This window comes from Schistocerca americana, chromosome X (assembly GCF_021461395.2).
Source record: "Schistocerca americana isolate TAMUIC-IGC-003095 chromosome X, iqSchAmer2.1, whole genome shotgun sequence".
In the NCBI taxonomy this organism is placed as follows: domain Eukaryota; kingdom Metazoa; phylum Arthropoda; class Insecta; order Orthoptera; family Acrididae; genus Schistocerca; species Schistocerca americana.
In genome coordinates this window covers 174265571-174283071 of record NC_060130.1, presented here as the reverse complement: position 1 = coordinate 174283071, position 17501 = coordinate 174265571, and the positions used below count along the sequence as shown (strand labels likewise).

Sequence of the window (17501 nt, the reverse complement as noted above, 5' to 3'; positions counted from 1 at the left end):
GTAAATGTGTTTTCCATCACCAAATAACTCAAATGTTTGCAAAAAAAGTATGGAAAACACTAGTAACTTTGGCTAACAGTCCTATAAGACACATATAGCTTTGTCCTATTCCTAGCCTGTTATGTCACTAAAGATTCAGATAACAACAGAGCATTTTCAGTCACATGACCAAATCTTGAAATTTAATTGCTTTTAAGCTTTAATTGCACAAAAATAACAGATGTTTGTGAGAATATTGACTGAAAATGCTATTTGAATGTTACAATAATTCAGAATAACAACAATAAAAACCATATTTTTAACAAATAAAAAGAGCCTACTTTCACATGTAGCCCTCCCAGTATGACTAAATCTTTTGACGTTTTAAGCATGGATTTGGGTTGGGAACCAATGGTCAAACCTTAAGACAGACACAGCCTGCTTGTATATGTTCAGGTAATTCTGGAAGCAGCACACGAAAGATGATTTCAGTTAGGTTATATGCTAATGATGCAAAGGTCAAGCAATCAGATCAAATCATGCCACAGGTCCAGACATTGATAGTGACCATGCACTTGTATTAGCCACGTGTAACATTTAAATTTAAAAGAACCAAGAGCTTTATCACCAAGATCTGGAGAGTAGAATGACTGAAAGAAGAAGCAATAAATATGGATTTTGAAGAAAGAACGAATAAAATAGCTAGTGGAAATCATGAGCTAGTAAACTGGAATACTATCACAATGGGGATAATAGAAGCAACAAATGAGGTTTTAGGAACAAGAAAAGTGAAACCCAGAAAACTTTGGATGACAGAAGAAATACTACATTTAATTCCAGGAAGGAACAAGCTTAAGAAGGAAATCAATGTGGATGACTACAAAAGAATTAAAAGCCAAATTACAATCAAATGCAGAGGAGAAAAAGGTAAATGGACCAAAAGTGTTGCCAAAGACATAGAAGAACATCAGAAATAGGGAACACAGGACCAAGTTTATAAGAAAAGCAGAACACTTCAGTACAAAACTAGAACAAAACTAGAACAAAATCAGTAGTAGTAGTAGTAGTAGTAGTAGTAAAAAATAAAGAGTGAATATTACTGATAGACAATGACGAGATATGTGCTCATTGCAACAAATACATAGAAGACCAGTATGATGATAAGAGCTTTAAGAATGAAAGTAACCTGAAGACATCAATGAGTGAGAAAGAGAAATTCAGGGTCCTCCAATCATGAGACATTAGTTTGAACATGCCCTTTGAAGCCTCAGAGAAGGAAAAGCAACTGATGTTTATGACATTCCTGCAGAATTGCTGAAAAAAATGAGGTAAGCAACACAGAAGACCACTTATTCAGAGCAACAAAAAGACTACTACAAAAGAGGAATAATGCCACAAGACTTCAGACAGTGCAGGACCATTCGTACTGCAAATAGGAAATGCAACTGACTGCACCAGTTATTGAACACAGCCAATGCTAATCACATGCCTCCAAAATACTCATTAATATAATTAAAATCATGATAAAAGGAAAAGTAGATAAGTACACTCCTGGAAATTGAAATAAGAACACCGTGAATTCATTGTCCCAGGAAGGGGAAACTTTATTGACACATTCCTGGGGTCAGATACATCACATGATCACACTGACAGAACCACAGGCACATAGACACAGGCAACAGAGCATGCACAATGTCGGCACTAGTACAGTGTATATCCACCTTTCGCAGCAATGCAGGCTGCTATTCTCCCATGGAGACGATCGTAGAGATGCTGGATGTAGTCCTGTGGAACGGCTTGCCATGCCATTTCCACCTGGCGCCTCAGTTGGACCAGCGTTCGTGCTGGACGTGCAGACCGCGTGAGACGACGCTTCATCCAGTCCCAAACATGCTCAATGGGGGACAGATCCGGAGATCTTGCTGACCAGGGTAGTTGACTTACACCTTCTAGAGCACGTTGGGTGGCACGGGATACATGCGGACGTGCATTGTCCTGTTGGAACAGCAAGTTCCCTTGCCGGTCTAGGAATGGTAGAACGATGGGTTCGATGACGGTTTGGATGTACCGTGCACTATTCAGTGTCTCCTCGACGATCACCAGTGGTGTACGGCCAGTGTAGGAGATCGCTCCCCACACCATGATGCCGGGTGTTGGCCCTGTGTGCCTCGGTCGTATGCAGTCCTGATTGTGGCGCTCACCTGCACGGCGCCAAACACGCATACGACCATCATTGGCACCAAGGCAGAAGCGACTCTCATCGCTGAAGACGACACGTCTCCATTCTTCCCTCCATTCACACCTGTCGCGACACCACTGGAGGCGGGCTGCACGATGTTGGGGCGTGAGCGGAAGACGGCCTAACGGTGTGCGGGACCGTAGCCCAGCTTCATGGAGACGGTTGCGAATGGTCCTCGCCGATACCCCAGGAGCAACAGTGTCCCTAATTTGCTGGGAAGTGGCGGTGCGGTCCCCTACGGCACTGCGTAGGATCCTACGGTCTTGGCGTGCATCCGTGCATCGCTGCGGTCCGGTCCCAGGTCGACGGGCACGTGCACCTTCCGCCGACCACTGGCGACAACATCGATGTACTGTGGAGACCTCACGCCCCACGTGTTGAGCAATTCGGCGGTACGTCCACCCGGCCTCCCGCATGCCCACTATACGCCCTCGCTCAAAGTCCGTCAACTGCACATACGGTTCATGTCCACGCTGTCGCGGCATGCTACCAGTGTTAAAGACTGCGATGGAGCTCCGTATGCCACGGCAAACTGGCTGACACTGACGGCGGCGGTGCACAAATGCTGCGCAGCTAGCGCCATTCGACGGCCAACACCGCGGTTCGTGGTGTGTCCGCTGTGCCGTGCGTGTGATCATTGCTTGTACAGCCCTCTCGCAGTGTCCGGAGCAAGTATGGTGGGTCTGACACACCGGTGTCAATGTGTTCTTTTTTCCATTTCCAGGAGTGTATATTGGAGAGGATCAGTTTGGATTTAGAGAACAAGTGAAGCAATTTTGGCCTTGAGAGTGCTATTGGAGAGAAGGCTAGATATGTAGAACAACTTACCTTACCTTCACTGTCTTAGAAAAAGCTTTTGACAATGTCAACTGGCAGCTACTCTTTACAAGTATGGAAAAAAGGACTTGACTGGAAGGATACAAGAATGACTAATTATCTGGATGAGAACCAAAGCACAAAAATGAACATCAATAAAATAGAGGAAGAGGTCAAGATTAGAAAAAGAGTTACACAAAGATGTCCCCCAATCCAGATAGTTATTTAACTTCTTCACTGAGGAAGCTATTCAGATCATGAAGGAGAAGACAAAGGGAATAAAAGCCAATGTTAAAAGGATTGTATTATATTTGCTGATGACATTATGATAGTTGCAGACTCTGAGCAAACTGGAAACGTAAGTAATGGTAGTTTGGAAAAGTATGGGAGAAATTAAAAACAATATACAATCTATGAATTCAGAATTGAGCACGTGAAACAATTTCGTTATCTCAGTAGTAAAATCAAAGAGGACAACAGATGCTTAATGGAAGTGAATAGTATTGGCAAAGTAGGTTTTTATGACTAAGAAAACATTTTAACCAGCAAACATATGAACACAGATGTCAGAAAAGCCTTTGTAAAATCATTTGCATGGAGTACACTCAGAGAAGTGGAAGTTGGGACTCTGCATAAACTGGAAAGGAATCGACTTGAAGCTGCTGAAATGTGAATATAACAGAAAATGACAAGAATAGGCTGACGGAAAGAAAAACCAGGGTGGAAGGCTTAATGGCGTGAACAAAAAGAGAAGATTGTTAACACTTAGAAGCCAACACCCATAAAAATATGGGTGCGCCTGACCAGCCTGAAAATCCGATGCCCGTGATTTTACGGGCACGTATGCTCGATCTTCCCCTTCCTTCGTTTACATGTTCGTAGGGCCCCCAATGGTCTGGGAGGCACAGCAGAGGCTATAGTTGAAGTATTTGACGCTAGATGGTGCGGGTATGCTGGACAAGGGAGAACCACTCTTTTTTTTTTTTTTTGTGAGGCTTTGCGAGAGGGAATATTCTGCCGCGTGCGGGCTCAGCTGTGTCGTCATGGGGAAGTGTGGTTTGACGGATGATGAAGTCGCTTGTGAGTTATCGCGTGAGTTTGAAGAAACTGATGTTGATTTTTCGGAGGATGATGATTTGCTTGATTCTGATGATGACATAGACTATATTCAAGAAGAAGATTCTGAGTCTTCTGGTAAGGAATGAAGATAACAGAACACACATTATTTTTTTCAGATTTCAATTGAAAGGGCTTTCAATGCGTAACTACTGTAGTAAGTGATTTTATTTGCAAATACTAGTTTTATGGTAGATTCAGACAAGGAGAGCGAACGTCAAAGTTCTTCAGAAGCATGTATTGCCATATTTCCTGCTGATACCACACTTGAAGCGCGTGGGCGACCAAGGGTGAGTGTGAGAACTTTGCGCCGTACCAATTCTGAGGAAGGCTGGACGACTACTGATCATGTGGCAAATATCTATCCATTCTCAGGACACTCTGGAAAGTCCAACCTTACCAGTTTGGACCAGAACAGCACACCTCTAGACTTCTTTTTGTGTTAACTTATAGAAAGTATGGCAAATCATATAAAGCAGCAAACTAATCGCTATGCACAACAAAGCATAAGGAAATTATAAAGCACAAATTTCCTTTCCCCAACCAGCTCGGTATCAAAGTGGAAAGGAGTTACTCTCATAGAAATAAGAAAGTTTCTGGCAATTGTAGTCCATATGTGTGTACGTGTGGGACCCCATATATGAGAGCACTGGTCCAAGAATCCTGTTGTGTCATCTAATTTCTGTCCAAACAACCTGAGCCATGACAGGTTTCTTTCTATTTAGAGAAACTTTCACATCAGTGACAATCCAGTTGCTACGAAAAAAGGAGAAGCTGGCTATGACCCACTGCACAAGGTGAGACCCCTCCTGGATATTGTGACTGCTAATTTCCAGCGAGCATATACACACTCTCAAAACATTACACTGCATGTGCATATTTCGTGGCCATGTGTATTTCCAGCAGTACATGCCACAGAAGCCAAATAAATATGGTATAAAACTGTACATGTTGTCAGAGACAGGTTATGTCTGGAATTTTTCTGTTTATGCAGGTGAGAGGTCTGACACAGTAACACTCGTAAAGACATTGCTTGGGAACCTGTCAGGATAAGGTTACACTTTGTTTACGGACAGATTCTACACCAGTCCAGTCCTTCCATCAGAACTGGAAGCTGCAAAAACTGCTCTTGTGGGAACTACAAGAAAATCTAGACAGGGATTACTTTCTGCTATAAAACATCCGAAACTTCAGCTAGGTGAACTAATTTTTAGGCTTAAAGCAAATATCTTGGCATTCTGTTGGAAGGACAAAAGAAATGTGCACACTGCTGAAATTGTGATGTTTATTGATAAGAGAGACAGAGAGAAGTCAAAACCAGCCTGTGTGGTGGACTATAATAAAAACAAGTTGGGTGTTGACTTATCAGACCAATGACTATCACACAGGGCTTTTGAGCATCGAACTGTGAAGTGGTGGAGAAAGTTGTCATTCCACATAATACGTATGGTCATGGTAAATTCAAGTATATTGTACAACAAGGTAACCGGAAAATGCCTCACAACATCACAGTTTATGACAACTACCTTTGCAGGTCTTGCAGACACCAGAGATCTCAAACAATTTTCTGTAAAAGATCGAGACAGAAATAGCCAAGAAACAGAGCAAAAACAATGTGTAATGTGTTCTCTGGGAGGCGAAAAGCTTACTGGGAAAGTGTGGCGCAAAGACACAAGCTACCAGGGTAGTGAATGCACATTAGTATTGTGCAAACTACCCTGTTTCAAGATTTATCATACAAAGACCAAAACTGCATCTTAAAATAAAGACTAAGGAGGCTACTGTATATAAAACAAGCAGTATAAATAATTATTGAAATTCTTGTTTAAAATAATGTAGTTTTCCTTCCGAGCATTAAGTGCATATATCCTTGACCAATTTTTCCTCTTTTCAAAAACAATGCTATAATTGAAAGTTTCATGAAAGCATATATTAATTAAAAGAACGAAGTATTATACATAGCTTCAAACTAGAAAAGGTCAGGCTCTTCAATAAGGGTAATGCCATTACTATAACAAAAACCATTTAAGAGTTGTAGTAAATTAAAATACGCTAAAAACAGCTAGGCCTTGTGGTAGAGCTTCATGCGCTATGGCTCGGGGCCCCAAATGTTAAAGGAAATATAGAAAACAGAAAAATAAAATTTATTGGACATGTCATCAGACGCAGCACCTTCATCATTAATATTCAGAAAGGAAAGTGCTGGGAAAGAAAGGACAAGGATAGCCTAGAATGAAGTATCTGGAAGGCATCAAGAAGAGGGCAGGATGTGACAGTTACTAACATGAACAGCCAATGACAGAAGAGAGTGGTTACATCGACAAGACATTAGCCTTTAGAATATGTACGAATGTAATTCTGGAATGCTGAAGATTACAATAAAAGAAGCAGTTGGTCCCAATGTGCCATTGACTCTCCTCATATAGTTCTGAACTTCCATGCCACCCACATTTTTCCATTCTTCACATAACTACTCATGGTCCAGCTTTATTACAACGGAGTAGGTAACAATGCCTTTACAGAAGTTAAAGGTGTTATGCACCTCAGCCACAACAGGGTGATCAGGGAACACCTTGTATCCCAGAAGCTTAGATACATACTTAGTGTGACGTGGCAGTTTCAACAACGAATGTTTTGTTACAGTCATTTAATACTTCGTCCAGACCCCAGCAATAAACTTTGTGAATATAGAAAGGACTTCTCAAAGGCTCCCTATGCTCCCTTTTTTATGATAAAAAAGTGTTATGGCTGACTAGCATGCCGTTACTGTAATTCTCAGACTACTAATCGGGCTGACAAACCGACCAAACTTTCTTTTGTTCAGTGGGTGCAGGTACTAGCTGACAGTACACCCGTCACTTCAGGGGCACATGTGAACTGAGTCTGTTCCATAGGGCTCCCACAAGCCATTAGAGAAACAAATATCGACTCGGGCAGATACCTGCATGCTTGGGCAAGCCTTATGCAACTGGGAGGGGGTTGAGAGGAGGGGGCAGTTGCCCCAGAGCTTGCTCACTTGAGATTATTTTACTTCAGGAGCCATTCACTCTATTAGCACAAAGCACACATTGAGGTTGAAGGTTTTTTTTAATAGAGGTGTGCATCTTTCTCGCAGTCCAGGCTGCAAAGCCTAGGCCCCCAATCTCGGGAACGCACAATGCTCCATCGCTGTGTCTAACGATGGTCCCTGAAGCATATGCAGAATTTATGGCAGCAGCAGCAGCAGCAGCTGAAGAAGTACTAGTACTAGTACTAGTAGTAGTAGTAGTATGATAGCATTGGCCATCCCTCAGCTCGAGAAATTCTGGGCCATCACACCAGTACCCAACCACTGCTGGCAGAGCTCCATGGGAAAAAACAGCCCTCCATTCCGTAAGTTGTGGGTCACACCTCATCAGGGCCCTCACCTGATGCCTGTCCAGCTTGGGTGGCCTTGCCAGTAATAGGCTACTGCTGGCATATTCCTCAGTGTTACTGACGTATGCATATGCTCCCGTCGAGCACTGAAGATACTTTCAATAAGGCGGTGTTCCCAGGGAGGGAGTGGCTTCTGGAGTAGATATGTAGTGGATCGGTGCATAAGATCATAGTATTTTTTTGTAAGTTTAATAAAAACACCAGACACACACAACAGAGTTTATATACATCAATAATATATTCTCCTTCACTATTTACAACAGTCTGCCAAGACTGGGGTAACTTTTTGATTGCGCAACTGTACAAATCGAAACAATGGCTGCAATCAAGTTCTTGCTAACACTATTTTTGTAGTTTATGCAAAACTTTTAAAAATATATGACCCTTCCAGGATTCGAACATGTAAACTCTTAAACAGCAGCTGAATGCACTATCTGTTGCGCCACGCAATGCCTGCCAGATGCAGTACCTCTGCTGAGTGCTTTCTACAAAGGAAATCAGCACTAAGTTTTGCCAAGGATAATTCTGTTATCCTGTGGGTCATAGCTCATGACTGATAATCAACAATCTAGTTAAAATATATGGACCCATTTGTGAAAATTGTAGAATTCCTTAGTTTTGAGCGAGTTTAATGGCACTGCAGAGAGCAGCAAAAAGTGTCTGTCATTGCACATATCACCACTGGGAGCATAAACGCATCAACTTTCGCAAGGCCTCCACTATCAGTGTTCACAAAATTCCTTCCCATTGTTACTTAAAAGGTGTAATCGCATTTTACATCATCAAATCACTAAACTGTTTGAAGTAAAAGTGCATAAAAACCTGGTAAGTTTGGCTAAAGCTCCTAAGACACATGTATGACTGTCTTATTCCTAGCCTATGGCATCATCAAAGTACCAGCCAATAACAGACTGTTTTCGATCACATGACCAAGTCTTGATATTTAATGATTTTTTTAAGCTTTAATTACATAAAAATAACCGATATTTTGTGAGAATATTGACCATAAATGCTATTTAAATGCTATGCTCAATCCGAACAATATTTTTAACACAAGAAAATAGTCTATTGCACCAGCTGCCTGTAGGCACAGAGGATGACCTCAAAAGCAAAGCAACAGGAGTCACTGATGCCAATATAAGCCACAACTTTTAACACCTAAAATTTGAGCTCTCAGTAACTAACAAACCCCTAAACACACACACACACACACACACACACACAAACACACACACACACACACACACACACACACACACTGTGCCCCATTAAACAATTAGAAAGTGATGGATGGTTTATTGCCTTAATGAATGTGCATCTACCTATGTTATACTGTATGTGAATAAATATTTGTATATGACCTGCCATCAGATTTCATAAACTTCTGCCTGTATGGAATCGTGGCAAATATACCACCAGGGATATACAGATACCACCATCAACATGAAATGTATTCCACATATAAAATGGTATACAGCCTTATTTGGCTTTTAACACACATCTACCAATATGCGCTGCCATTAATCAGCCCAAGAAACTTTTCTATATCTTTCACACATTAAATTGTGGCATTCCCGCATCCATGTTAGTCATTATGTCCCGCAGATCACAGTCAACAAAGTATAGGTGGTTATTTTCTTCAATTAGGTGCTAATATAAACCTCTGCTGCTCTCTTCTTGCCAGGAGCTTAATTTTTCAAAGGGAAAGGGCCTGTTTTCATCCCCTAAGTGATTATGGAAATGTAAGTTTGACTGTGCCAATGACCTTGCACTGTTAACACCGGTTCCTGTCAGATCACCGAAGTTGAGTACTGTTGTGCTTAGCTTGCACTTTGATGTGTAACCGTCCAGTCTGCCGACTGCTGTTCAAAGCGGGGTGCACTCACTCTTTGTGGGGCAAACTGAGGAGCTACTTGATTGAGGACCAGGCATCCAGTGATGCCTATAGGCTGAGGATGACAAGGTGGTTGGTAAGTACCGTAGGGGTCTTTCAAGACCGGTTCGGAAGGAGTTTAGTTTAGCTTTTAAGTATGATGGTATGGACTTCAGAAAGTTGTGTGTCATCCTGAACAAAGACCCTTGGATAACAAGAGTGGCACATTGTCAGAAGTGAGTAAATGTTCTGGGTCTCCTGCAAAAACAGTTCTGCTGCTGTATAGATATCATGTGCAACACTGTGTACGATCGAAGTGGCACGATAACTGGAAACTTTCTCCAAACTCTAAGTACATGGGACAGTATGATTCTTGTGGGCAAAAATCTAAATTGCACACATACTCACCATGAAATTCTGGCTGTATATGGACCAAATGCAATGTTGTGTCCAGCCATAGTGAAATAGCGGCAAAAATTTGACCAAGGCAGAACATACATGGGTAATGCTGATTGGCAAGTCCGGATCTTGCACCATGTGATTCCATCTTTTCAGCAAGCCGAAAGAACATCTGCAGTGTGTGTCAGGGTGGGGATGTGTGGTGATGGTGATGGTGGTGGTGGTGGTGGTGGTGGTGGTAAGTTCCTATGGGACCAAACTGCTGAGGTCATCAGTTCCCAGGCTTACACACTACATCAACTAACTTACACTAAGGACAACAGACAACACACACACCCATGCCTGAGGAAGGACTCGGGGGAGGGGGGGAGAGGGGTTGGGGGAGGGGGGAGAGGGGTTGGGGGAGGGGGGAGAGGGGTTGGGGGAGGGGACTGGAGGGGGGGTGGGCTTTCCTATGGTGGTTCCCTGACCAAGGAGACGAAATGAATGATTTGTAGAACATTCAGAACAATTTTTACAGAAACTTGATGACTACGTTAAAAAATAGAGTCATGTATACATTCACTTTGAGGTATAGTGCAGCATTCAATAAAAGTTACTTAGCCTGCCATAATTATGTGTAGGTAACTTTTTGAAGTCTCCTCGTAAACAAAGTACGATGGAGAGCTCTCGAATAACACATCAATGAGGTGGCAGTAATAGCAACAATAGGTGTGTGGTGAGAAGAGAAACATTTAGTTTTCATACACCCTTCAGAAAGAAAATACTCAATCATTCATCATACTGAGCTAAATAAATATCAGCCTAATTTGCAACAAATATTTTTCTACTAAATTATGTTTGAAATGATCAATACTTGCCTGAATTTGACTCCTCGTCAACACTGAGCCTATGAAGCCTGTTATCATTTTGTGATACCAAGAAAGGAGTTAACTTCTCAATTATGGCATCATATAACACAGCATGAGAAATTTGATCCTTTGGTAATGTCACAATTATAGGAATTCCAAATAGCTGACTAAAATTAAATGTTTGATTTGGGTTATATTCCCACATACAGACTGGAATCATTATCGAATTGGAATTGTTCCTATCTGGTACTTCGTATCTGCAACGTAACAGATTTAAATATTTTTAAGTATGAGTAAAATATTTTATTATCTACAGTACATCAAAATATACAGAATAACATAATCAAATATTATATTTCTTGCATCAATAAAAATACAATACTACTTATTATTATTAAAAAAACAGCAAAGGTAAAAGAACACTATGATAAAAATATTGGTACCGTATCCACAATATATCCACCAAAAGCTATGAGTGTAAAGCAGTGACTTGGAAAACACAAATGTGAATTAGGAAAGTGTAGCAGAAGCTAACGAAAAATGTAATTATATTATTTAAAAAGATGTTATTTAATTATAAAAATGACAGAATCAGCTATAACAGAACTTTGTATCTCCAATTTTGTCTAAGAGGTGGTGACATATGAATTGCTCGTCGGATCCTGTGTAGAAGTTCGGTCGTGGTGCAGTTCTAAGGATTTCATTTCTTTATTGTGGAATTCCGTTTCTGTAAGGTTCTTTTGGGACACAACTTGAAATAATTTCTGATATGCATTTTTCTTTTGTGTAACTCACTTATTATTTCACTTCCCGGAAGTACACACTTTTAACATAACTTCTGGACAGAATGCACAATTTATATTATACATAGTACGAGGTGACATTACCTCCCATTTCCATATGCACTAACTGACAATTCATGACTGGCAGTCTGTGACATCTGCCTGGGCTCCACAACGACAATAAGCAGAGCTCAGCTCAGAGATATACCTAGCTTATTCAAAGACTAGTCGTAATTCATTCTTAATCCATGACAGCACTGTTTTTTCTGGCATCCTCACACTCAAGTTGAATACATCTATATGTTATTTCAGATTATTTAATTTAATTACATTTCATTGAGAAAATAAAAGCAATTAAAAGAAGTATTGAATAGATAATTTGTCCTTCAGGTCCGTATAATTATTTCTTGTCACTGCAACCTACAGTCCCACTTCAAAAGCACACAAATAATAAGTTTCCACAGCTAAAAGTATGAAAGGCAGTGAAAGGAAGGAAGGTTATGGCAGAGTAACTGTATTTACTTCTCATAAATCAACTGAAATACATACTTTATAACAAAAATTTCATTTCTGATCAAAATTAGCTTTGACAATCTCCTGTTACCCACAAACTTCTCTGTAATGTGCTGCTAGAGAACTACCATGAAAATGAAACTACAGGATAGTTCCGTAAGTTTGTTCTTGATGCAGAAGATACATTTCAGGACTTTTTACTTGAAGTTCTAATGCCAAAGATAAATTAATGGTAGAAACATACCTACACTAAATACAACTTAAGAAGCTGAAAGTGAACTGTGTTTCCTCTTAGTGATGCACATAATTTTCACTCAGCTACCTGATCTCCAAATGTGAAATTTTTAAAAAGTAAGTCTACTCAAAAATGCTTCTTTTTCATAATGACAAATCTGTAAGTTGTCTTCTGTACTGAATGTGTTGATTTCTTATCATGCGACAATAAGTTCCCTCCTCTCCTAGCTGTCGAAAAATGGCATTCTGTTTTTGCTGGAGACAGTGAAAATTGCTTTGAAATATTATCAAAGTTCAACTATCACTATACCACCTATAATTGTTGGAATAACGATTGGTCTATCCCTATGAAAATTAACATGTTCCAGCGGCACTATTTTAGTTCCTAATATGGTACAAGTTCATAGGTGAGTTCTGTACCTCACTTTTGACACTCCTAGTTGCATGTAGTGTCAAATCTTGCAAACTGGACAGGTCCTCCTGTCCAGTCTAATCCGCTTCCTGTTGGGAAATGCTGTAATTGCGGTGGGTGCACTTCCTGGTGCATCCAGTCCTCTGTCCAGGGCATCAGGTAAATGTGGGACACCGTAGCAAATGGACACATGTCTTGAACGGAAAAGCACGCCTTGTGCACTTTGTAAGGTATTATGAGAATACACATATTTTGATATCAAAGGTTATGTTTTTGTAATTCATTTGAGTGGGTAGAAGGGGAGGATAGTCAGTCCTCCTGTACAGTAAACATACTAAAGCAGGACCAGAGGCCCACAAGCAAACTGCATACATGTTTTCACCTTCCTCTGTGTTCAGAGACATGTGTTTGCTGATGGTTAATGTGTCTTGTTGAACTCCAAACATGAGGAACACAAACACAGATGGTGCCAATCGTCATGTTTGTGAGGACACTTGCTCCAGCCAAAACTTCGCCAGAAGCAGACGGTGTCGGCTACCATCTTCTGTGATGTCATCTGCTGCTCCTGTCAAAGCTTCAATATTGCAGTGCCATCTGCCAGTATCCGTGACATCACTGCTGTTCCGCCCATGTAAACCACAACCAGGGAAGTCCAACTGTTGGCTGCCTGTTACCATCTGCCTATTCCCAAAATTGATTCTTGTGAGAGGACAAAATTGGCCATACAGAGAGGAGTCAAAAAGGCCACTGTGAGGGAGTTTTGTGCATGTTGCAGACAGTGCTAGGCACTGAAATGCTGGGATCAAAACTGAGCAGTCTGATGTTGATTAACATTGATTTTGAGTTGTCTCAAGCACACCTGGAAGTAAGGACAGGGTAGAATTCAAGGATTCCTGGGACTTAAACTTCACTGAAGCCAGATCAATGGGCAGAGCTGGAATTTTTGAAAAGAATGTAGTCACTGTCTTCTGAAGAAAGCAACAGTACACAGACCTTAAAACTGCCACACAATATGTATTGTACCACACGCGTCAAAAATATTTGTGAGAGTACTTCACCAAAGAATGGAGGAGAAAACTGAAAGATTGTGGCAAGGAAATATATGTTGCATTTGCAGTTTTGGAAAATGATTTTGATAATATGGAATAAAATGTTTTCTGTTCTTAGGTAATGTGGTGTCAATTACAGAGGGAGAAGGGTAATTAACTTTCTTCATGTGAAGCAGACTGGGGTAGTCAGTGCTGAAAAAATGATAAATAATAACAGAACCTATAAAGGTATAGGGCAAGGTTGCTCATTGTCACCATATAAATTTGTACATAGAAGAAGCAATTATGGAAATAATAGACTGTCTTGTGGGAGTAGCTTATCATGGCAAAAACAAGCAAGATAAAGTTTGCTGATAACATGGCAATAGGTGCTGCAACTGAAGAGGAATCAAGTTTGGTTCTTAATGAAATGGAGTATTTACTAACTGGTGGTTATAATATGCACATGAACACAGTAGTGGCTGGCGATCATGTGCTGATGTGCAACAGTACACTGTAAATCCTCACACTAAAATTATGTCACTTACCTTCAAATGCAAGCCAAATGCCATTTCTCTTTGAATGCATGCTGGTATGAAAATAAAATGGACAAAAACATGTTTTGTAATGTGCTGCCCTCAGTTGCCTGAGACTGCAGTTGTGTGTGTGTGTGTGTGTGTGTGTGTGTGTGTGTGTGGGCGCGCGTGTGTGTGCGTCTTCTAATTTTTGACAAAAGCCTCACTGGCTGAAGGCTATACTTGTGACAGCCTTTTTTGTTGTGCCTATCTGTGACTCAGCACCTCCACTATATGGTGAGTGGCAACTTTCTTTTTCACAATATTGTTGACTATAAGATGAAGTATTTTCCCAAATTTTTCACTCAAAAAAATACAGGATTGTCTTATATTCACTGATTAAGCTATTGCTGCTGAGGTCAATCTCCTTACATTGTTTAATGGATTAATATAGGGGTTGTTTTACATTTGCAGATGAAGCTTTGGCTATCTAGGTTTCGTACAAATTTATTTTGAATAATCCTGAAGGGTAAAGCTCCGCAAATGAGACATGCTTTTGAATAGGCTTGAGACTTCCTGATATGCTGAAGTGCTTTATACAGCATTGACCTTGCTCGAACAATCATGTGACATTTGACTTGTGGTGCTGGTGCAAGAGATTCATGAGAAACTATGAACTAGCCACTACTACAATCTAACACTCTGCTTAAAAACTGATAATTTTATGAAGCACACGAGTATCTGAACAGGTTTATAATAAAAGTTCTCATTCATGTATGGATACCATATACATACGTTTATTCTGCTATTTAATTAAAGGTAACATTCAAAGATGAAAATCTTGTACTTAAAAAACCATTAGTTGATCCTGAACCGAAGTCAGTATTTTGCAGAGTTATGAGAAACTGTAACGATTTTCCAAGTGGACCGCAAATGACAAATTCGGTGACTGGTCACATATTAGAATATTGGCGAAAAATGTTACAAGCTTTAGAACAAGATTATGACAATCTGATGAAATGAGCAAGAAAATTAATCCAGAATTAAATGTCTAACAAATGAAAATACATCACATTAAATTGACTGCAACTGTTATCGCAAGAATAAATTACAGCAGAAAGGCCTGTTGTGGAGATAGTACCAACAGATGTCACTAGATGGTGGGACAAGTGAAAGTTTGAGGATTGGACTGAACCATAAGTGCAAACTTTTATTTGTGTATTAGTTACTGTTGTTACATAAGACCTGCAGCCTAAAATATATTGCCATCCACGTGCCACTGTTGCTCAAGTACAGCATTACAGAATGCGGAGGAACAGTGACACCAGCTTATCTGAGAACTGCGATGAGTGTGGGGGGAGGGGAGTATTGAGCAGACAGCAAATTTTGTCGCTTAGCAAACCATGAGACTGTATATTGGGTATTTTGGCTTTTTATGAACATGTACCATGTTTGAATTGCACTTTGCCTGAATCCATTTGTACTCAGAATCAAACTGACTTTAAAATTTGACAAATTTTCCACAATAGCATACATTTCTGCCGGAGATGCTGAAAGTCTACATTGGGGCAGACAATCTGCTTGGAAGTAAGAGACACTGTAACATTCACATGTCAGTATAGAAGTGCAATCCACTGTGATGTCAGGTCCCACAGTAGCTAAAATTCCAGAAATCATATATTTGTGAAAACGAAGATAGGTGGTCTATAAGTTTTGCACCTGTCCTGTTAGGATGATGATGATTAAAAATAGTGATACCACAGACGACTGGCTAAGTAAACAAAAAAAATGCAAATAGGATAAAAATTAATTAAATCTTACATCAAAAAAAGTTTGTAATTCTGATTAGTCAGTCTGTTAAAAAATATTTTTTTTTCTAGGAGCCTCTGTGAAAAAAAAAAATAGGCAGCTTATATTCAGGGTTGTCTTCTTTGTCTTCTACTTGGGTAAATATGGTATAAACCAGGGTCAAATGTTGAAATGATTGTCATTTGCACAAAGTCAGCTCAGAGGTGGGTGACGTAAAGTACTGTGTGAGCAACATGGCGAATTCTGTACATGATCTGCTAAAGGGGATCTTTTCCAGGAAGGAGAAAGTCAGAGTTAAAGAGATCGTTAGACCTACTCCAAACTTAAATTTAAAAAGGGGAAGGTATGGGATGGGGTTCACCGATTTTGCTCGAACTGTGCAAATATGAGAACGTAGATGGCCCTTTCAAGTTCCTACAATATTTTGCCTGAATGGTTCATAGGGTAAGGTCAAATGCTCACTAAGTATTTATGAATAGAGTATGAGAGATTCTTTAAGCCGCTCTGGATTTACTGATGTCATGGTGCAGTTGTCAAGAGCACTGATTGGCATTCATCAGCTCAGGTTCGACCCCCCTACTACATCATTTTTGCCCCTTTTCTTGCAATGTTAAACAATTAATTATAAAACATTTGAACAGTTCAATTTATATATGTAAACTCACTGTATCAAATTTATTTACAATTACTACCTTTGTAAGTGGTGAAACAAAACAAGTGTACGAGGAAATGTAATATGGAAGTGTATGACAAGAGTTGGACTTGCAGGAGGAATGTTCGCAATGCACTTTTTTGCTTTCCGTGTTTTTTATTCAGGAACAGTGATGTATGGAGTACAGGAAAGTGAACGATCTAAGACATATTAACGCATTAACAAAAAACATAGCATAAAACATGAACATATAAAGAACATACTTGAACTTAGTGCATTAGGTGATGCTAATATCGCAACAATGTTAAATTGCACGAATCATGGTGACATAGTGAAACAATCTGATTGTTTTTGTAATATTGTATCACATTGACAGAATTTTGCATGAGCTACCGCTGCATAAACAAAAGAAGGCTACAGTGATGACATTCACAGGAAGTGAACACACTGGATGGTTAAGTAGTAAACTTTGGCAAGAGACTCATGAAGAGGTGGATAAATCTTGCAATTTTTAAAGTAGAATGGATAATGAAGGAAGAGCTAACAAAGACATTGCAGCAAGGAAAGCACAGGTGCTTAATATAAAAATAAACAGCTACTAACATCTAAAAATATCAATCCTGAGACGAGAAAGTAATCATGAGATGCTATGTTTGGGGCATATCACTGTATGAGTGTGAAATGTGGACAATAGGGAAGACTGAATTGAAATTCTTTCACAGTTTAGGCAAGGGACACAATTTTCCTATAGGTTTCTTTATCTGTCCACTGGCAGCTTTCACCAGCACTACATGCACAAGGACCGGGAAACAACAACACTCAACACCAAGGGATTGCATGGGACGACATGCAAATGAGTAAACTCA

The 17501-nt window shown here is 40.1% G+C and overlaps 1 protein-coding gene across 6 annotated transcripts in view; it reads right to left on the bottom strand.

Annotated features, from left to right (window-relative positions):
* The window catches only part of LOC124555039 (ubiquitin carboxyl-terminal hydrolase 15-like), a 185935-nt gene that overhangs the window by 49998 nt on the left and 118436 nt on the right, over positions 1–17501 (bottom strand). For all 6 annotated transcript variants that reach the window (XM_047128805.1, XM_047128806.1, XM_047128807.1 and 3 more), the window contains one exon: positions 10700–10947. In XM_047128805.1, the coding sequence (XP_046984761.1) occupies positions 10700–10947 (248 nt within the window). The remainder of the gene's footprint in view (positions 1–10699; positions 10948–17501) is intronic.